The sequence below is a fragment of the Peromyscus leucopus genome, chromosome 4, assembly GCF_004664715.2.
Source record: "Peromyscus leucopus breed LL Stock chromosome 4, UCI_PerLeu_2.1, whole genome shotgun sequence".
In the NCBI taxonomy this organism is placed as follows: domain Eukaryota; kingdom Metazoa; phylum Chordata; class Mammalia; order Rodentia; family Cricetidae; genus Peromyscus; species Peromyscus leucopus.
The window spans coordinates 15,336,645-15,359,673 of NC_051066.1; the positions used below are offsets into that span (position 1 = coordinate 15,336,645).

The window sequence follows — 23,029 nt, forward strand, 5'->3', positions numbered from 1 at the left end:
GGGTAGTATGAGGGTGATTCTAGGAGGCAGGCTATTCTGCAGGAAGTCTAGATATCGGGTTGGGTAGATGGCTCAGTGATTAAGAGCACTTGTTGCTTTTCCAGACAACTGGAGTTTGGTTCCTAGCACCTATGCCTATCATAAGCTCACAGCTATCACAACTGTAGCTCCAAGGGATCCAACACATTCTTCGGGCTTCTAAATTCTCCCTCTCTGTCTCTTTCTTAGACACACACAAGCTTTCTCCTGTTTTAGGTTTGCATGATAGATTTTTCTCATATGTTGTCATTGAACTTGTCTACACAGTAGTAAGTAGTGTCAGCCTTATTAATGCTTTTCTGTGAGTGGATTGTCCTGGTACTGTTTCTGTTGTTCTAATAAAAAGCAACTTAAGGAAGGAACGGGTTTAAATCCAGGTTATTAACTATCATGTTGCAGAAGTCAGGGCAGGAACTCAAGCTGCTTGTCATATCACGTTCACAACCAAGAACACAGAGAAATAAACACACCTCTCCTGCCTGCTTGTTTTTGCTCTCAGCTGGCTTTCACTAATGTAGTCCAGGGCCCAGTCCATGAAATGATGCTACCTATGATGGGCTGGGTTTTCCTATATCAATTAACAATTAAAACAATCCTATACGTCTATAGGCCAACCTGATCTAGATAATTCCTGATTTAAAACTTTCTTCCCGGACTGGAGAGGTGGCTCAGCCGTTAAAGGCTAGACTTACAACCAAAAATATAATTGACTCTTCCCATGTGATTCTAGATTGTATCAAATTGACAGTTAAAACTCTACAGCACAGTGCTTAATCTTCTTCTCAGCCCTTGTTATCTGACTGGCTATTTGAAGGATGCCATACACAATAATACTAAACGAGTAGTTTTTTCTCTGAACAGTTTAAAGACAATGTTCTTTTTTGCCTTGCTTATGGTTTAATCTGAAATATGTCTGTATTTATCTTTTTCTTTGTATGTGATTGTAGCTAGAGTTTTCCTGCCTTGCCCACAGTCAGGACAAATCTTTGTCACTCGCCAGTCCCACAGCCGCTCAGACCCAACCAAGTAAACACAGAGACTTATATTGCTTACAAACTGTATGGCCGTGGCAGGCTTCTTGCTAACTATTCTTATAGCTTAAATTAATCCATTTCCATAAATCTATACCTTGCCACGTGGCTGGTGGCTTACCGGTGTCTTCACATGCTGCTGGTCACGGCGGCAGCTGGCAGTGTCTCTCTGCCTCAGCCTTCCGCTTCCCAGAATTCTCCTCTCTCCTTGTCTCACCTTCTTCCTGCCTGGCCACTGGCCAAACAGTGTTTTATTTATTGACCAATCAGAACAATTTGACATACAGACCATCCCACAGCATGTGATGCATCATTTTTCTGGATATTTATATATTGTTTCCCCCTTTCTTCTCTTCTCCACTCCTGTTTTCTTTTTCTTTTCCTTTTTTTTTGTTTTTGTTTTTCGAGACAGGGTTTCTCTGTGTAGCTTTGCGCCTTTCATGGAACTCACTCTGTAGTCCAGGCTGGCCTCGAACTCACAGAGATCCGCCTGCCTCTGCCTCTTGATTGCTGGGATTAGAGGCGTGCGCTATCACCGCCCGGCCTGTTTTCTTTTTCTTTTCTTTTCTTTTTTTTGTTTTTGTTTTTATTTTATTTTTGGGATGGGTCTCACTGTGTAAACCCAGCTAGTCTGGAACTCTAAGTAGACCAGGCTATTCTTGAACTCACAGAGCTCCACCTGCTTCTGCATCTCAGATTCTGGGATTAAAGGCCTCTGTTACTACATCTGGCTAATTCTATTTTTTGTACACATTGATTATGTCGTGCATTGGTTTGAGGTATTTGTGTTTACCTTGCTTGATGGATATTTTTTAAAAGTATTAGCTCTTTCAAATATATTTTTCTTTTTTCCTTTCTTCAGGTATGTGACACTGCTTTTACTCTTCACTAAATCTCAGCTCATTTGCTTTTTAGTTTTCTTTTTTTCTTTGTATAGATTCTTACTCTGTATCTTTGAGATGTTCATCTAGTATTCTGTTTGATCTGCCATTAATTTCATCACATGGTCATTTTCTCAGACAGTAGGTTCTCATCTCTGCAGGTCTGTTTGGGTGGATAGAGAAAGCTGTCTTCTTGCTTCCCCACATGTATGGTTCCCTTTAATCACTTTACCCTTTACGTCTGAGCACTCGCTCTACCAGCTGACGTTATTATAATTGTGCCTTTTTGCATATCTAGTTGGATGCTCTCATGGGTAGATTAAGTGTGATGACTCTGGGTATTTGTTTTAAAAGTTAGTGCTGAATTTTATTTTTTTCATACTTGATTAACCTTTAGATACGTTTGGCTTTGTGGTATGGGACTGTTTATAAGCATTTTTAACCCAAGAATTTATTACCTGTCAATTCAGGAGATTTTTTTTTTAAAAAAATAGTACATGAAATTAGAGGCCAGGCATGGTGGTATATACTTTAGTCCCAGTACATGGGAGGCAGAGGCTGTAGATTTCCTGTGTCCTGGCCTGACGACATTCGGGAGAAATCTCTCCAACTCCAGTCCCCCAAGTAAACACACAGAGGCTTATGTTATTTTTAAACTATGACCATGGCAGGCTCCCTGCTAGCTAGCTCTTATATCTTAAATTAACCCATTTCTATTAATCTTATGCTTTGCCACGTTTTCTGTGGCTTTACCTGAGTCCTATTACATGTTGCTCCCTGGACAGCAGGCTGGTGTCTCTTGACTCAGCCTTCCACTTCCCAGAATTCTCCTTGTATTTCCTGCCTGGCTACTGGCCAATCAGCATTTTATTTACCAACCAATCAGAGCAACACATTCACAGCTTACAGAACATCCCATATCAAGAAGCAAATTGATGTCTGTGAATTTGAGGCTAGCCTGGTCTATATAGTCTAATTTCTTTTTGAAACAATTAAAATTTTTTTTTTGATATTTATTTTCACTTTATGTGAGTATTTTCCTGAATGTATATCTTTGTACATGTATGTATAGTTCCATGGAGGCCAGAAGAAGATGTTAAATACTCTGGGACTGGAGTTACAGCCAGTTTTTTTTTTTTTGAGGAAGGGAACAGTACCGTATTTAATTAATTAATTAATAGACAGATGCTCTCTATGTATCACTGGTTGTCCTGGGACTCTCTATGTAGACCAGGCTGGCCTCAAACTCACAGAGATCCACCTGCCTTGCCTGGGATTAAAGGCATGAGACACCAAGCCTGGACTCTCCCATCCCCCTAAAACAGTGTAGTGGCTCCTCCAGAGATTAAATATGCATGGCTATGAGATCCCATAGCTTACTCTGGGTGTGTACTTTTTTTTTTGGTTTTTCGAGACAGGGTTTCTCTGTGTAGCTTTGCGCCTTTCCTGGAACTCACTTGGTAGCCCAGGCTGGCCTCAAACTCACAGAGATCCGCCTGGCTCTGCCTCCCGAGTGCTGGGATTAAAGGCGTGCGCCACCACCGCCCGGCTTAAACTTTTATTTTCTATTTATTTTATGTGCTTGAATGTTTCGCCTGCATGATGTCTTTGCACCATGTGCATCCACGCTGCCTAAGGAGGCTAGAAGAGGGTGTTAGACCCCCCAGAACTGGGGTTACAGACAGTTGTGAGCTGTCATGTGGTGCTGGGAATCAAGCTTGGGTCCTCTGGAAAAGCAGCCAGTACCCTTAACCACTGAGTCATCTCTTCAGCTCCATCTTTAAAAGACTATTATTATTATTTTAGCTTTTGGAGACAGGGTCCCATGTAGCCTAGGCTAGCCTTGAGCTCTTCTTCCCATCTGCTCTTCCCAAGAGAGGAATGTAAGCGGGACCTTCCATGTCCCACCCAAGATGGCACTCTTGAGCCTTTGCCAGACAGACCCCCAGGATGCCTTAGAGGGAGCTATAGGAAAGGATATCATCAACAAGCAGCACTATGCAGTATTCCTCAGCTTTAGAAACCATTTGAGAAATGGCTACCTACAACTGGTGCTTATAAAGCCCAGGGCTGTTCAGGAATTTCACGCGTTACAGCCAGTTTTGAGTTGCTTATGTAGATGCTGGGAACTGAACCTAGGTCTTTTGGAAGAGCCTTAGTCATCTTAACTGCTGAGCCTTTTCCCCTAGCAACACAACCCAATTTTTTATACTATAACAGAAAGCACCTGAATTGTAATTGTATTATAACCCTTTAACTCCATGTTCATTCATGCACTTTGTGATGGTTTATGCACCACTGTTTGTTTCTCTACATTTTTTCTGTGAACATTGTGCAAATCAGCAGGACTTCTAAATGTCACAGGCTGGCTAAGGCTTGCACTGTGGACTACAGTGTACCCTCAGCTGCATCAGACAGGCCTGCGGAAAATGGACCTTTGTCCGCAGTGCTCTGTCTCACTGTCCATGTTGTGGATATAGGCTGCCTTGTGAGTCTTCTCTGTAGGGAGCTTGTTTTCCTTGCCTTTACTATTCATTTTCATGGCATACTTTATCATTTTTGAAAGTTAACTCTCTTTGTTATATTTTAGCTTAAGTCATAGAGTTCTTTAATATGTTAATTGGAATTCTAATTAAAATATCACTGAATTTCTAAATTTGAGGGGACTTGGTAGCTTTGTTATTTTGTTACCTGATTCCAGAACATTCTCTCTAAATGTTTTCCTCTGTACATAGACATTAAGTAATTTGGCTTTAAAAAAATATTTTTTTCTACACACACACACACACACACACACACACACACACACACACACACACACACACACTGCAGCTCTGGCTGTCCTGGAACTCCAAAATATATAGTAGACCAGGCTGACCTTAGCCTCCTGAGTACTGGGATTAAATATGTACACTACCATGCCTGGCTTTTATCTTACATTTCTAAGTTAATATTGGCATAGATAATGACATTCTTTTTGTAGGGTTTTTCTTTCTCTTTTTCTTTGTTTTGGCAGTACTTGGAATCAACCCAGGCAGTTTCGTATTCTGGACGGGTACTTTACCACTGAGCTACAGTCCAGCCATGCCACTTAACTCTGAAAACAGCAGTCTGACTTTGTGCTGTGTCTTGATCAGATAAGGTGAAAGCAGCCTCTGCGCCACTGCCTTTGCCTTTCTTTCTCTTACTGGTGCTGTCACTCAACCCCTTCTTTATGTGCCAAACATTAGAAGCCTTAATGGATCTCTGTGCTGTTTCTGTTGACTTGGAGTTATCCTTTCTGACTGCATATACATTGGCTCCAGAAGCTGCTGCATAACTCTCAAGTTAAGGAAAGTTTTTACATATTTTGTTTTGCTAAAAAGTTACTAATGCCTCTTTGTTCACTCTGAAAGGATGTATTGCATATGTTACTCCCTGGCCTTGTTTGTGTGCTGAGAAGAAAAGGAGTGGCTGTTTTAGAACTTGCATTCTTGGGAAGGGTAGATAACTAATGGTAAATGATTAACCCGTGTGTTAGGTGGTAAGGGGCAGTGAAAAGGAGAGCTTAGGACAGCGTGTCAAGGGGTAAACCTTGCATTCCTTTAGAGTGCCTCCTGCCTCCAAGGTTGTGATCATGAGTCTGCATCAACCCCTTGGTAGGTCTTCTTGGAGAAAACTCTTTAAGTTCTTACTCTCCTGGACATGATAGAATGAATAGCCAGAGGAGTCTGGACTTATAAGAGAAGACATGTAGATCCAAAACATACTGAATGTGATCCCCTTCCCTCTGGCTTTGCTTTGTGCTTCTGTGATGCTGCTTGTGAAGCAACTCTTTTTTTTTTTTTTTTTTTTTTAATTATTTTTAATTATGTGTATGTGTTCTAAGTGTAGATATGTGGGCATAAGCACAGGTGGCCCCAGAGACCAGAAGAGGGAATTGGATCCTTATAGATTTTTCTGCACCCCTCTTCCTCACTAAGTTTCTCCACCAACTCAGTAGGCCAGATCAAGGTGAATTGGAAAAGTGTAACAAACAACAGATTTATTTGAGCAAAGAAACTCCTGAGTGTTTTTGCCAGTCCCAGAGACCAAGGCCAGAGAAGCCACATGCCTGAACTAAAGCAGGGAGACTTTATAGGTTGTAGATGAGGGGTGATATGTTCACCACAAGCTGGACTTGTGCCTAAGTGTGGTCAAAAACTGAGCAGTTGAACATGGATTTCAGCTGCCGGCGGCAACAGGAGAGGAAGTTGCAATAGTCCAAATTCCAGGAATGGGGAACTGGGCTTTTTGGCGGCTTTCCTTTGTTTGAAGACTGTCTGAGCAGGCGGGGTTGAGGAGGGGGAATGGGGCTTTCTGGATGTGCAGGGGCGAGCTATAGGTTCCAACCAAACAGCTCCCTTCGACTTGGAGTTAGAAGTGGTTAGGAACTGCCCAGTGTGAGTGCTGCAAACCAAATTTAGGTACTCTGTAAGAACAAGAAATGCTCTCAATCCCAGAACCCATCCCTGTTTAAATTTCCAACATACAGGCTTTTTAAAAAATAGGTTGACTTCTCAAACTTAAACAAAAGTTAATGTTTTATTATTAGAATTTAAGTGTTGGTTTCTATAGGAAATGATTTTTATAGACAGGTGTGGTTTTTTGTTTTTTGCTTTTTGTGTTGAGAATTGAACCCAGGGCCTTGTACATGTTAAGCAGGAGTTTTCCCACTAGCTACATGCTAGCACTGTAGACTACTTTGTTTATGCTGGCCAAATAAATTGTAATTTTTGCTATTAGTTCTGTGGATTGATGGGTGCCAGCAGCTGTGATACTCCTTTCTCTGTTCACAGATACACCTATGGCTGCTGATGAAGGTTCCACGGAGAAACAGACAGGAGAGACTCCCATGGCTGCAGATGGAGAAACCAATGGGTCTTGTGAAAAGAGCGGTGACACCAGCCATCCAAATGCACCCAAACATACTCAGGAGAGCACAAGAGCTAGTCCACAGGAAGGTACCAACAGAGCATCTCGGGTGGCCGAAAATGGTCTTTCAGAAAGAGACTCAGAAGTGGGAAAGCAAAACCATGTCACAGCTGACGACTTCATGCAGACTTCCGTCCTTGGCAGCAATGGATATTTCTTAAATAAACCAGCCCTGCAGGGGCAGCCCTTGAGGACTCCCAACACTCTAGCCTCCTCGCTTCCTGGTCATGCGGCAAAAACTCTTCCTGGAGGGGCCAGTAAATGCAGGACTCCAAGTGCACTTCCTCAGACACCAACCACAGCACCTGCTGTGCCTGGGGAAGGGAGTGCAGACACAGAGGACAGGAAGCCTACAGCCTCGGGCACTGATGTCAGGGTTCACAGGGCACGCAAGACAATGCCGAAGTCCATCCTGGGCCTGGTAATTTTATGTCTTCTTTCCTGTCTTCTCCTTTGCATTAATGAGAACAAATAGACTTTCAAGCAACAAAGGGGAAAGCCAGTTAATGGCAGTGGTCATCCAAAGACATAGGAGCAACCAAGTCAGATGATACCACATCAGCCTTTCTTTTAAGGTTGTTCCTGAAGGCTTCTTTTTGCTCTGTGATTCAGTAATTCTCAGGATTACTGAGAGCGATATGAGTTTTGCACTTTAACACTGAGAGAAAGCTGTACTTCCCTATAATACTAAGCCAGCTGGACTTTGTTTCAATCTGTTTTCATGGCATGTATTTGATGTATGTTTTCAAAATGTCTGCAATACTGTTACTTTACTGTTTCCTGTTGTGGATTTAGCTTTGGTGGATTCTACATTCGTGATCATGTTCCCTTATGACTTCTAGTGCCCTTTATGTGCAGACCATTTGCTGGTTTCTTTGTAGCCTTTAGGACTTCATTCTTGGAACCTTTCCCCAAGACTGTCAGTCTGTGGGTTTTCGATGTCAGCTCCAGAAACATGTAATGAGTACATAATGAGTTGTTGTTAATTTCCTTCCCATAGAATCCCTTCTCTGTGAGCACTGTACTATGGATTTTGTATCCTTGTGTAGTGTACCTTACCTGTTTTCTATTTCCTGCTCTATGCTTTAATCCTTTCATTCTGGTCTTTATGTTGATGTTTTTAAATTTTAATACCGGTTTTTTGTTCTGTTTTGTTTTTTGTTTTTTCTTCGAGACAAGGTAGGTTTCTCTGGGTATCCCTGGCTGTCCTGGAACTTGCTCTGCAGACCATACTGGTCTAGAAACTTAGAGAGATCCACCTGCCTCAGCCTCCTGCATGCTGGGAAAATAGGTGTGTGCTGCCAGTGCCTGGTGTGTTTTTAATATTTTAAAAAAGTGATGAATTTTGTTTTCATTTGAGATAGGGTCTCACTTAGCCCAGGCAGTGCTTAGACTTGAATTTCTGATTTTTTTGCTCCTACCTTCCAAATTCTGTAATTGTGGGTATGTGCCACCATGCCTAACTTATATTTCATCTTATCCTACACAATATACTGATTATGGGACTAGCGAGATGGCTCAGTAAGCAAAGTGCTTGCTGAGGAAGTGTGAAACCCTGGTTCAGATCCCATGCACCCACACAAATCCTGGATGCTGTGTTACATTCCTATGATTCTAGTGCTATTAGATAGGAGGAGACCTGGGGTATTCTGACTAGCCAGCTAGTTGAGTTCTCTCTCTCTCTCTCTCTCTCTCTCTCTCTCTCTCTCTCTCTCTCTCTCTCTCTCTCTCTTTATTTGCTTGTTTGTTTTGTTTTGTTTTGTTTTTGTTTTTTTTCGAGACAGGGTAGATTTGGTGCCTATCCTGGATCTCGCTTAGACCATGCTGGCCTCGAACTCACAGAGATTCACCTGGCTCTGCCTCCTGAGTGCTGGGGTTAAAGGTGTGCGCCACCACCTGCCTAAGCCAGGCTTGTTGAATCAGTAAGCTCCAGGTTGTGTTAAGAGACATTGTCTGGAAAAAAAAAATCAGATGGAGAAGTGATTGGGAAACAAGTTATAGGGTTATTAACCTTTGACAGACTGTAGATGAATTTTTCTTTGGACTGCCAGCATCACAAATAATGATGCAGAGACTTCTTAATCAGTTAGGATAACTTGGTCTATAGCTTAGGCTTGTTCCTAACTAGTTCTTATAACTTAACCCATTTCTATTAATCTACATTTTACCATGTGGCTTTTTACCTTTCTTTCATTTTGTATGTCCAATTCCTTCTATGTCTTCTTGGTGTCTCCTCTGTGCCTCAGTTATCTCCTCCTATTTCCTCTCTCTGCCTGCAAGTCCCACCTATATCTCCTGCCTAGTCAATGGCCATCAGCTCTTTATTAAGCCAATCACAGCAATATATCTTCACACAGTGTACAAATATCCCAAAACAATAGACAGACAGACAGACAGACAGACAGACAGACACACACACACACACACACACACACAGAGAGAGAGACAGACAGACAGACAGACAGACAAAGATGGATTAATGGAAGGATGAATGGGTGGTATAGAGAGATATTACAATTCTTCCACAGTCTCTTAGAAATTGTGCTTCCTCAGAGGAATTCTGTTCGTATTGCAGCAGCTCTTATTCATGTTTGTTTTTCCAAGAGTGCTTTGTGGTACTGGTTCAGATTGCCTAAGTACCATGAGTGGTTCTGTAGTCGCTGCATTGGGTGTAGTTGGCCATCAGCCAACTTTGCAGTATGGAGTCCCATAGCCATCAGATGTTTTGTCCTCTTGCCAGGCATTCATGTGAGTTCAACCTAATGGAACACCTGCTGGTCACTTGGCCTAGGAACCCCCAATTCCCAGCTTGGATAGCTTGATAAATATAAGATCATCAGGCTATAATCACCTCTGCTCCATTCATAAAGTACATGTGATATCTCCCATAAAGATGGGTTCTACTGACTGAGAAATAATGATCCAGATAAAGCTCTAGGGAGGAAGAGTCTAAGATAAATATAAGAATCTGGGGAGCCAGGGGTGGTCTGGCTCTACAGATAGCATAGAGGTCAACAGGCCATTAACCACATCCATTTCCAGCCTTCTGGGTAGAAAACAAGTTATGTGTATCTTTCTTTGAAGAGACTTCCCTGCATGTTTAATGTTCCTGTTTTCCTAGTGCATCTGTGTGCACAAGTACCTTGTTTGTGCCTTCTACAACTGCTCTTCAGAGGACCTTAGTTTGGTTCCCAGCATTTATATCCCGGGCTCACAGCTATCTGTAACTTCAGCTCCATGGACTTTGATGCCTCTGGTACCTTAGGCACCTGCATTGAGTTCCACATACTCACATGCAGACTAACACACCTATATATAATTAATTATAAATCTTTACAAAATAGAGTATAGTTGGGCATGGTAGTGTATACATTTGATCTCAGCACTTGGGTGGGTGTGGATTGCAGGACAGCTAGGGATACATAGAAAGGAGACCTTGCCACAAAAAAACCAAAATCAAAAAAACGAGAGAGAGAGAGGAGGGGGGTAATGAAAGGTGAATATGCTTAGAATATATTATATACATGTATGTAAGTATCATAATGAGTCCTATTATTATGTATAATTAAAATAATGCTATAGTAAAAGGAAAAACCCTGAAACTTGTTAAAACCCAAGAAAGTCAAAAGTTAATGATTAACAGAAGCTTCAAAAATAGTATTGAGATATACATGTGCCTTTTTCAGTCTTCTCAGTAGTAACATTTAAAACTATGTTTTATTTAGTTATTCATTTATTGTACATGAGCGAGTGCAAGTATGCATGTATATGGTACACATGTGCCATAGCATGCATGTAGTCCAAGTCAGATGTCAGCTTGCAGGACTTGGCTCTGTCCTTCCAAATGTGGGTTCTAGGGATTGAATTTAGGTCATTAGGCTTGGTGGCAAGCTCCGTTCCTTCCTGAGCCATCGTCATTGTTGGAGCTGCCTGGTTTCCAGTGTCCTTGACAGCATTTATACTGCTGCCACTGTTATTCAGTGTCTGATGAGCTGTGTCATGCCTTGTCGTGATTTACCTTGAACTTCCTCCCACCTGCCAGTGTGATGTGGCTCTTCTCAGTGGTCATTTGCCAGTGCTGTTGTTGATAGAGAAATGCTTTTCACATCTTTTGTTCTTTCATGATAAAGTGTTTTGTTATCTTTAAGATTTCTGTTGCTTCCCTTCCCTCCCTTTTATACACTCAATGCTGGTTTTCACTCCATGACCTCTACCACGGAAATAAATGCTTAGCTCCAGGATTTCTGGCTAAGAGCCCTTTGTCAGTTAGGGGGCATGCTCTAATGTCTTTCCCAAAACAACAGATCCCATCCTTTTCTGTTCATGGCCCCTGTCTCCTGTCTTCTCTTCTCCTTTTGTGTCTAGGGCTTGTCTTGAACTTGGTCATCTGGTAGACCTGGTTTCCTTCAAAACAGTGATCCTTCTGCCTCTGTCTCCTGAGTTAGTATGTCCAGTCTTAGGCTATTCAGTTACAGCTGTTGTTACTACTTAGTCTTGTGTATATATATAATTTTTCTCTATTTCTGGGTTCAGTATCCAAGAGTATAGTTGCCGAGATATGCAGCAGCTCTCACCCCTGACTCCTGACTCCTAGTCTTGCAGTTGCTTGCCACTATACCCAGCCTGATTTTTCGTTTGATGAACTGAGTTTGATGTCTCATTTGATTGAATTCAGTTTATCAATTTTATGTTTGGGGCTGTGTTCTTGGTAGTGTCATTTGTGAACTGTTCACTTGACTTAGATCTTTAAAGCTTTTCCAGCGTCTTTCCTGTCAGAATTGTACATGCTGTAGGAGTTGGTTGTTGCCTGCTTTTTCCTAGTACTGACGGAATTCAGTGTTGAGTTCTGACTGCAATGATTTGTCAGCCTGAAAACTCACATTGCTGCCCAGGTTCTGTCCGGGTAGAATCCTGAGCATTTAATGCTAGAAGTAGAGGAGGAGGGGTATGTGTCTCTGTGTGTGCGTGGGATGCTAGGGGGACAGCAGACTGTGTATATGCCCTTTATATGGTATGAGGAAAGAAGTGTCCTCCTTTACCTCCTCTTCCTTTTTACTTTTGTTTTTTTGAGACAGGGTCTCTCTCTACATAGCTCTGACTGTCCTGGAACTTACTGTGTAGACCAGTCTGGCCTCAAACTTACAGAGATGCACCTGCCTTTGCCTCACAGAGTTCTGGGATTCAAGTCCTGTGCTACCATACCTGGCGTACTTCATTCTTTTATATGTGGATTTCCTATGTTCTTCGAAACCATATATGCTGGAGAAAGCCTTGTCCTGGAATGCCATTCATTTTTAGGCAGTCAATTGTTGAACAATAAAATTTAGTTCAAGCTGAATTATATGTGGCTTAAACTGAAAGATGAAACTATCTCCAAAGTATTGCTGAGTTTATGGTCCTAGAGGGGAATTTAGTGGTGTACAGGCAGTTTGGAGTAAAGGCAAGGGTGTAAGGTATTGGGAGTTTGTTATTGGTATAACAGGTAACTGCTTTGCAGGAAGCTAGACTAACAACCAATTCCTGAGACTGTTGGATCTTGCCACTTTAAGAACACTTTTAAGAGACAAGGCACCCTAGAGGAGATCTAGCCTTGCCTCCCTATAACCCAGTCTCTATCTCTCCTGCAGGTGTAGCAGCAGTGTGCTAACATGGCTCCCTTCTCTACCTTTACAGCTGTAGCTCCACTGCCTAGCCCAAGCTAGCCTTGAATTTTGGAAGTCTTCTTTTGTTGTTGTTGTTATTATTGTTGTTTGTTGAGACAGGGTTTCTCTGTTTAGCCCAGGCAATCCTAGAATTCACTGTCTTGAACTCAGAGAGATCCACCTGCCTCTGCCTCTTGAGTGCTGGGATTAAAGGTGTGCACCACCACTGCCTGGCAAATTTTGGTGGCTTCTATTCTGAGTGCCTCCAAGTCCCTCTTACTTAGCAGTGAAGACTATATGTTATCGTAGATCACTTAGCCTTTAGGGAAACTTGGTGATTCTTCACCCCTCCCTCCCTTTCCTCAGTTGGCATCTGGGTTGGAATCATCACTGAGAGGCAAAGGGAAATTATTGAATGACCTGTTTATCAGAGATATATTTAAACTACAAAATCAGCTCTCTCTCATACCTGATTCTTCACCCAGCAAAGGATAGTAGGACTGAGTGTTCTGCTCATGTGTTCTAGAGCTAGGTCCTTCTTTACTAATAGTTGTGCTATGGGGATTTGGGTTTTTTGTTTGTTTGTTTGTTTGTTTTTTGTTTTTGTTTTTTTATCTCAGAGCTGGGGACCGAACATAGGGCCTTGCTGAGCTAAATCCCCAACCCCTGGATTTCTGGATTTATACCTTTCTCCACCATGGCCTGTCTTTCAGTAAATGGGAATTAATGAGAAAAAGAATTGGATTTTTGGATGCATGTTATTTCAGTCACCATCTGCTTCTGCAGTTACTATAATTACTTGTCTTTGTTTTGAAGCATGCAGCCAGCAAAGACCACAGAGAAGTTCGAGACCATAAGGAACCAAAAGAGGAGATCAACAGAAACATTTCTGAATGTGGACGACAGCAGCTTTTACCAACCTTCCCAGCCCTCCACCAGTCGCTACCTCAGAACCAATGCTACATGGCCACCACAAAGTCCCAGACAGGTAAATGCAGTAACACACACACACACACACACACACACACACACACACACACACACACACACACAATGCTACATGGCCACCACAAAGTCCCAGACAGGTAAATGCAGTAACACACACACACACACACACACACACACACACACACACACACACACACACACACACACACACACACTCTCTCTCTCTCTCTCTCTCTCTCTCTCTCTTGTTTCCAGGCAGTTTAATGCTGGCCACTTTGGAGATGAGTGATAGGTCTGCATGGCTCAGAAGCCCTCTGCCCTCAGCCTTTATGATTTCTGTTTTGCTTTCCTGACTTGCTTTCAATTTTATGGTGAACATTGTGTTTCTTACTGAAATCTTATGAGATGTGAGTTGAAGACTATGAATTCTGTGAGGTGCTAATGGAAGCACTAAGGTATGTTAGGCCAGGGTACAGAATTGTTCTTGGACTCCAGCTTTGTAACCAGCTATTTAACTGTGAACTTTTCTCATCACTCCTCTGGGCTTACTATGTGCCTTGTCAGGGGAAGGAATGGACTAGTACTTGATTATTATTGGGGTGGGGGTCGTCTCTTTCTCTCTTTCTCTCTTTCTCTCTTTCTCTCTTTCTCTCTTTCTCTCTTTCTCTCTTTCTCTCTTTCTCTCTTTCTTTCTTTCTTTCTTTCTTTCTTTCTTTCTTTCTTTCTTTCTATCTATCTATCTATCTATCTATTTACTTAATTTTTAATTTTTTTTTCATAGACAGTGTTTTTCTTTGTAGCCCTGGCTGTCCTGGAACTAGCTCTGTAGACCAGATTGGACAAAGGAATGTGCCACCACACTTGGCTTCTTTTATTCAGTTTTTAAAATTATGTGTATATTTATGTATGGATATGTGTACATGAACAAGGGAGGCCAAGGAGGTCAGAAGAGGGATTGGATCCTCTGGAACTAGAATTATAGGCAGTTTTGAGTTATCTGACCTGGATGCTGGGAATCAAACTCAGATCCTCTGCAAGAAGTATACATGTTATTAACTGCTAAACCATCTTTCCAGTCCTGTATCGAGAATATTTTCTTGGAGATGGGTTAGCACAGGAGACCTCATAGGTTCCATCTATGTCTCTGCATGACTCAGACTCCACGGGGATTTTTTTTAAAACTAGTCTGCTGCAGAGCATATGTGCATATAGTGCTCTTCTGAGGAAATGAACTACTCCTTCTGTCATGAACCAGTAGTGAGTTTTAATTTAGAAAGGGTTTGTTGTGCTGAGGGTTGTTGACCTGGCAGGATTTTAGAAAAGGTCACCTGACCACTGGTGTCGTGTCCCCCCCCCCCCCCCCCCCCCCCCGTGTGGTGTGTGTGTGTGTGTATGTGTTTTCTGTGTATATGTGTTTTGCTTGCATATATGTCTGTGCACCACCCCTTGCATGCCTGATGCCCATGGAGTCCAGAGAGTGTGTTAGATCCCTTGGAACTGGGGTTACAGATGGTTTTAACAGCTGTATCAGTGCTGGGGACTGAAACCTGGATCTTCTGCAGAGCAGCAAGTACACTTAAACCCCTGAGTCGTCTTCTTTTATGTATTTATTGTCTTTCTGAGACAGAGTTTCTCTGTGTAGCCCTGGCTGTCCTGGAACTCACCCTGTAGCCCAGGCTAACCTCAAACTCGGAGATCTGCCTGCCTCTGTCTCCAGAGTGCTGGGATTAAAAAGGTGTGCACCCACCACTACCTGCCCCCTGAGTCATCTTTCTAGCCTGCTTTTTTTCACTTTTAAAATACTTTTTCTTCTTTCCATTCCTCTTCGGCTTGCCTTCCTTTGTCTTTCCTCTCCTACCTTCTTCCAATCCCTTCTTTTCCCCACTATATATCACGCTGGCCCTGAAGTCTTCTTCCTATGGCCTCAGCTTCCTTAGTGTGGAGATAGCAGACTTGGCCCTCCATGAACAACTAATACTTTTACTTTAAAGCGATTTCAGATTTCAGCAAGTTCGTAACTTGCATTCTACAAAGGATTCCAGTGTATCTTTCATTGCTTGTATCCAAAGGCATAGTTAATTAGGCTAACCCTTCCTAGGATGTATGTTTTTAAGTTTTTTAATTCTGAAACACTAACATAAGCTGCTAGTTCCGGCCCTGTACCTCAAAATACTTACTTGTTTTTTTTTCTGGAAATAATGGTATACTGTCCCTAAAAGTAAGGACATTTTTTGAGTAAGTACTGTGTAGTAAACAATCAGTAAGTCAATTTTACTGTGATACCATTATCTAATCTTAGTGTATTGCTCAACTTTTGCCAGTTTCTTATTAATACAAATCCTAGTCCTGGATCCTACAATCATTTGGTTGCTTTGCCTTGCTAGTTTCTTTTAATCTACAACATTCCCAGCCTTCTTGTCTTTTCTGACTGTGGGGTAGGAGAGCAAAATCTAGATGTTTCATAGAACCTGCTAATAAATTTGCCCAGTGTTTCTCCAGATCTGGTTTGGGTCATAAACCAAATTTATAATGTCGCTTTTCCCTAAATTGTCCTCAGAGGCTATACTTATGGGTCAGGCCATTTTTCTCCTTTTAGTCTACTAGTTAGTTCCTTTTTTGATGGAAGAGGTACTTCATTTTCCCATCAAGCTGTCCATTTGTATGTGTATGTGTAGTGTGTGTTTGTGTATGTGATCAGATGTGTGGAGGATAGAGGTTGACAGTGAGTTTCTTTTTCAGTTGTCCTCTACCTTTTAAAAATAGTTTACTATTTTATTTACATGTGTATGAGTGTTTTGCCTACTGTGTCTGCATACAGTGCCCAAGGAGGACAGAAGAGGGCATTGGATCTCAAGGAACTGGAGTTACAGATGATTGTTAGCTGACCTGTTGGTTCTGGAAACCAACATGGATCCTCTGTTGGAGTAAGAGTACTTTTTAAACACTGAGCATCTCTCCATTCTCTCTACCTTATCTTTTTAACATCATTTTTTATTCTTTGGGAATTGTACATCATGCACCCCAATCCTGCTCATTTCCCAGTCCCTCCATATCTGCCTCTCACCCCCATAACATCATCCCCAAAAGAACATTTTAAAAAATACTAATTAGAAACAAAAGAAACAAAAAAATCCACGTTTTTCCTCCACTTTTCCCATCACCAACACCTCTATTTGTCTTAGTGGCATTGGGAACTGTGGTGTGTCACCCAGTAGAAGCTTTTTGTCCGGTCAACCCAGCCTGCAAGTGTTCCTTGCAATGAGTTGTTGGTCTGGTTCAAGGCCCCTGGCTTCTGGTCTATCAATACTGAATCCTCACCGAATATGCTGCTGTTGCCCCAAGTCATGGAGATCCTGTGGCTATGGTTCCACAGGACAGGTCCCTTCATTTACTCTGGGAGATCATAGGTGGGGTCGATGGATGTTGGGGTGTGCCAACATAAAGCCCTGGTTGTGGGTCTGGGTGATAGCTGACTTGGTCAGTCCAGGGTGCTGGGACCGCCTTCCTTCAGGAGAAGGGTAGGCCAGTTCTTGTATGCCCATGCCATCATGGGGGAGGGGGGCTTATGTGGAAGCTCTCCTGCTGCAGGGCCAGCGTAGTGCAGTGCTGGGTCAGCACTGCCCTCGGATTTCAAACTCATGGTCTCTGTGGCCCCCTGTTCTATCTTTTTTTTTTTTATCTAAAGTCTCTCCCTCAACTTGGAGCTTACTGATTTGGTTAGGCTGGCTGTCTAGTAAGCCCCAAGGATCGCCTGTCTTTGCCTTCCCAATAGTAGAGTTACAGGCACATATTGCTGTGTTTAGCATTTTACATGGGTGCTGAGGATCCAAACTCAGGTCTTTATGCTTGCCTAGAAAGCATTTTTATGGAGTAAGCCCATTTCTGAGCCCCAATCTTTTTTTGTGTGTCCCCCTCCCCCCCAGGGTTTCTTGTGCAACATTCCTGGCTGTCCTAGAACTCACTTTGTAGACCAGGATGGCTTTGAACTCACCAAGATCCTCCTGCCTCTGTCTCCCAAGTGCTGGGACCAAAGGCATGTACCACCACCGCCCAGCTTGCCCCAATCTATTTTTAAGTATTTGCTTATATGTTAGTCGTCTTTCTGTCATTGTAACAAACAACTTAGATAACCAGTTCATAAAAAGAAAATTTATTTGGCTCACTGTTTTAAAAGTTTCAGCCCATACTCAGTGACCCCTGTTGCTCCAGCAGTTAGCTGAATTTGAGCCTGCAGTAACACATGGTTGGAGTGTGTGACAGAACAAAGCTGTTTACCTCGGGACTGGGAAGTACAAAAGAAAGAGAAGTGTTCTAGGATCCACTGTCTCATTGCAAGTTATGAACTTCAGTGTTTTGAAGACCTCAAAGGGTTCCATAAGGGCTTACCACCTCTTAAAACACCGTACTGGAGACTAAGACTTTAACACAGGACTTTTGGAGATCTTTAAGATCCAAACTGGAAGCTAGGTATTTGTTGGGACAAGGCCTTTAATCCTAGCACTCAGGAAGTTGAGCCAGGAAGATTGCAAGTTCAAGATGAACCTGAGGCCTTGCCTTAAAAACAAGCAAACCAGAAAGAATCAAGCCATAGCAATTTGTAAACTCTGTTATGAATCTTTAGGCCTTGCTGTTACCATTATTTCACTACTTGTGTCAGCCTAGGTTTGGCTAGTCATGGACACTGTTCAGCTGCATATCCCCAGGCTTTGGATTTGACCCATCATTTTCTGCAGATCTTGTGGTTGGACTGGATGTCCAAGGTTCATCTTACCTGTTCCATTCGCTGGCCCGTGTTGGTTGCTTGTAAGGAGCTCTCAGTCTTTTAATTGGAGTATGGTAGTGAGTAAGCAGCTTGATTTATGTCTTCCTATTTCCTCCCCTACCTTTTGGCTATTTATCTCAGTGTTACTTGTTTTGAACAATTAAACATGCCACTTTTCAGAGTTGTATAGAGTTATTCTGCTGTGTGTAAGGAATGAAGGAATGTTGAAAGTAAGTGTTTTTGCTATGTGCTATGATTTCCTCCTATGTTAAAATGCTTTTATTATATTTTGATTAGAGTTTTTAAAAACAAGATGCTCTGTGTGCTCATTAGTACTTCCATTTCTTGTTTTGTATTCTTTCTTTTAGCTTTCCTCTCCCATAAACTGGTGGTTAATTAGCATGTTAGTCTGCACCTTTTGAAGTAGCCTGAAAATGTAAATGTAATACGCTTCAGCAGTTGGCTGACTTGTTTTGATTCTTCAATTGCAAATCCTTTCCTAGTCCAAGGTGTTTTTCTGTTGCCGCTTCAGAGCTTGTCCCACTCTCAGGATGGAGAAGAAGTAAGAATTTCTGTGTCTATGTGTGTTTCCCAGAGAGAGGTATGCCTTGCATTGGCATTGTGGCTTATTACCATCTTTGGTACACCATCTGTTGTCCATGGGAATGTAGAAGTTCAACTCTGAGGGTGAGGCTTCTGGGAGAGTGCTGGAAGTTAAGGAGATACATAAGGCAACTATTAATGTGGCAGAAAGGGAGCTACACCTTTTCAAAAGCATGCATACAGCTCCAATGCTAGGACAGTTTCCATCCTGTTCTGTTCTTTAGACCTCATCCCATCCTTCTGTATGCTTCCTGTGTGCAGGGATCAGAGTTGTCTGATTTTGGATTGTAATCTTTAATATACTATGATGATTATCACAGAAGTCTCTTTTCTTTTCCTTCCTCACTGTTGAACCAATGAGTTTAGTGCAGGCAGAGAAGATGAACAGATTCTCTTTGGCTAAAAGTGCATTTTATGCCTGAAGCTGTAGATGGTTTATCGAGGGTAGTTCATTTCCATCTCAGGAAGATATCAGTCCATAGGACCTGTATTTTACCCTTTTGTTTTTCAGTGTCAAATGTGAAAAACCGTGTGCTGGCCAGAAGGATGGGACCCTTGTGTATCCCATTCAGTGGAGCATATTCCAGGCAGTGATTGGGGAAAATAAACCAGGGAAATGGCTCAGTGGATAAAATGCTTGTTGTGCAAGTATAAGCATGGGTGTTCAAATCCCCAGCCCCACATAAAAGCCAGGCAGGTAACTGCCTATAATCCCAACTCTTGAGGAGACAGGGTTTCCAGATGAAGCTAGATTAGCTCAGTTGGCTAGCTCTGGGCTCTAGAGACCCTGCCTCAGTAATAATGTAGAGTACAATGTATTGAGAAAGATATCTGGCCTCTCCAATGCTGGGCTGCAGCAAGTTCTGCCAACAGCAGAGACTGACAGTGAGCCCCAGAAATGTCTCATTCCCCTGGGTGACCAGCCAATATCACATTGGTGCACTGTATTGATGACATTATGCTGATTGGACCAAGTGAACAAGAGGTTGTTAGTAACCAGTATGCTTATCAGAAGATAGGAAATAAATCCTTCTATCTCAGTGAAATTTTTAGGAGTTCAGTGGTGTGGGGCATGCAGAGATATTCCTTCTAAGGTGAAGGATAAGTTATTGCACTTGATTTCTCCCATTACCAAGTTTGTTTGAATGATTGGCTGAAGCTTTTGTCAGAAGATGGCCTACTGAAAAGGAGTTGGAGATGCCTGATATCCCTTGTCTTTAGTGTTGATGAAAGGATTTTAAGGCTCAGGGAAATTGGAATGCTAGAGTGGGGACACTGCATAAAACCACATCCTCCACATTGGGAAGGCCTGGAAGACACGCTCTTCATAAGATGCAAATGGCAAGAGGGGAACCCAGCGCATCGAAGAGCTCTGTTGTTGTCCTTTTCTTGTGCCACACCTTAGCGTTGCGGAAAACCAAAAAAAAAAATTATTTGAAGAAGTTGCCCAAATGCCTATGGTTTCTCCCCATTACAATGCTATCTGCTGCCAAGTATGCACCTGTAGCCTCATGGGGTGTGCCCTGTGATTGATTGAGGAAAAGAAGACTAGGGTCTGGTTTACTGATGGTTCTTCATGTTACACAGGCACCACCCAGAAGTGGGCAGCTGCAGCATTGCAAACCCTTTCTGGGACAATCGTGAAAAACACTGATGAAGGGAAATATTCATAGTGAGCAGAAGTTTGGGTATTACACATGGTCATACATTTTGTTTGGAAGGAGAAATGGCCATATATGCAATTGTTTTCTGATTCATGGGCTGTCCCTGTGGTGGTTTGAAAGAAAATTGTCCCCAAAGGGAGTGGCACAATTAGGAGGTATGGCTTTATTGGAGTGGATATGGCCTTGTTGGAGGAAGTGTGTCACTGTGGGAGTGGCCTTTGAGGGCTCATAAATGCTCAAGCAACTGCCAGGGAGTTAGTTGCCTGCAAGATGTAGAACTCTCAGCTCTTTCTCCAGCACAGCTGCCATGTCCCGCCATAATGATAATGGACTAAACCTCTGAAAATGTAAGCTACCCCAATTAAATATTTTTTTTATTTATAAGAAACAACGTGGTCATGGTGTCTCTCTCTTTTTTCTTAAGAGATTTTCTATTCATTTTACATATCAACCATGGATTCCCCTGTACTCTCCCTCCTCCCACCTCCCAACCTTTCCCCCCAACCCACCCCCTATTCCCACCTTTTCCAAGGCAAAGTCTCCCCTGGGGAGTCAGCAGAGCCTGGTACATTCAGATGAGGCAGGTCCAAGCCCCTCCTCCCTGCACCAAGGCTGAGCAAAGTGTCTCAGCATAGGCACTAGGTTCCAAAAAGCCGGCTTATGCACTAAGGACAGATCCCAGTCTCACTGCCTGGGGGCCCCCTAAACAGTTCAAGCTAAACAACTGTTTCACTTATCCAGAAGGCCTAGTCCAGTAGGTCATGGTGTCTCTTAACAGCAATAGAAACCCTAACTAAGACAGAAGTCAATGGATTGGCTGGATGAGGGACTTGGAAAGGCCATGATTGGAAAATTGGTGAGAAAGACATCTGGGGAAGAAGCATATGGATAGATCTCTCCAAATAGGCATATTTATATGTGTCCCATATAAATACTCACCAAAAGATGACTCCAGCTGAGGAGGACTTCAGTAATCAAGTTGATAGGATGACCCATTCTGTGGACAGTCAGCCACTTTCTTCAGCCATCCCTGTCATTGCCCAATGGGCCCATGAACAAAGTGGTCATGGTGGCAGAGATGGGGGTTATGCATGGGCTCAACAACATGGACTTCCACTCACCAAGGCTGACCTGGCTACAGCTACTGCTGAGTGTCAGATCTGCCAGCAGCAAAGACCAACACTGAGCACCAGATATGGTACCATTCCCTGGGGTGACCAGCCAGCAACTTCTTGGCAGGTTGATTACATTGGACCACTTCCTCCATGGAAAGGACAGTGCTTTATCCTTACTGGAGTAGATACTTATTCTGGTTATGGATTTGCCTTTCCTGCATATAATGCTTCTGCCAAAACTGCCATCCATAGACTTGTAGAATGTCTTATCCACACAGAATTGCTTCTGACCAAGGAACTTACTTCACAGCCAGAGAAGTGTGACAGTGGTCCCATGGTCATGGAATCCATGATCATGGAACATGGATCATGTTCCCCACCCTCATAAACTGTTGCTGATAGAAAGATGGAATGGCCTTTTGAAGACCCAGTTATAGTACTAATTAGGTGCAGTCAGGGCTGGGCCAGGGTTCTCCAGAAGGCTTTGAATCAGCATCCATGGCAGGGTTTCTCCCATAGCCAGGATCCATGGGTCTAGGAATCAAGCGGTGGAAAAGGGGATAATTCTACTCACTATCACCCCTAGTGACCTATCAGTAAAATTTTTACTTCCTGTTTCAGCAACCTTAAATTCTGCTGGCCTAGAAGTTTGGGCTCCAGAGGGTAGATTGAGTGCTCCTGCCTCACAACAAACATTCCATTGAACTGGAAGCTCAGACTTCCCCCTGGTCTCTCTGGGCTTCTAATGCCTTTAAGCCAACAGTCTACAGTGTTGGGGTGTGATTGATGCAGATTAGCAAAGGGAAATTGGATTGTTTCACCACAGTGGAGGTAAGAAAGATTAAGTCTGGAGTGCAGGAGATCCTTTAAGGGCATCTCTTGGTGCTACCATGTTGTGTGATTAAAATTAATTGGAAACTACATCAACCTTATCCAAGCAGGAAAACAAAGGGCACAGACTCCAGGAATGAAGGTGTGGGCCACTCCTGTAGGGAAAGAACTAAGACCCGTTGAGGTGCTTGCTGATGTTGGAAGAAATAGAGAATGGGTTGTAGGGTTGGTTATCAATATCAGCAAAGACCCCATGACCACTTACAGAAGGAGGATTATAATTAACATGAATGTTTCTGTTGTATTTTTTAAGAATGTGTGGTACAGATATTTGTTTTCTTTCCTTGATTTCTTAATCATGTAATGTAACATCAATCAGAATATCAGTGGTTATCATATTTAAGTTTGAGATACTAAAAGAATGCCCTTCGGGGGACATTTCCACCTATCCTAAATTTATAATGTATTTGTGGTTGTATAAGGGATCACATTGTATAAGTATATCACATTAGGCATAATTATGAGCTGGTTATTGTTTTCATTTGGAAATTAAGCATGAC

General features: G+C 42.6%; 1 protein-coding gene across 11 annotated transcripts in view; it reads left to right on the plus strand.

Annotated features, from left to right (window-relative positions):
- Positions 1-23,029, plus strand: part of Ehmt1 (euchromatic histone lysine methyltransferase 1) — a 173,245-nt gene that overhangs the window by 67,874 nt on the left and 82,342 nt on the right. For 9 of the 11 annotated variants that reach the window (XM_028868685.1, XM_037204717.1, XM_037204713.1 and 6 more), the window contains 2 exons: positions 6,769-7,325; positions 13,363-13,534. In XM_028868685.1, coding sequence (XP_028724518.1) covers positions 6,769-7,325; positions 13,363-13,534 — 729 coding nt within the window. Of the gene's footprint in view, positions 1-4,944; positions 5,094-6,768; positions 7,326-13,362; positions 13,535-13,603; positions 13,632-23,029 lie in introns of those variants that run through there. The other 2 variants (XM_037204716.1, XM_037204719.1) reach the window with 2 other exon arrangements.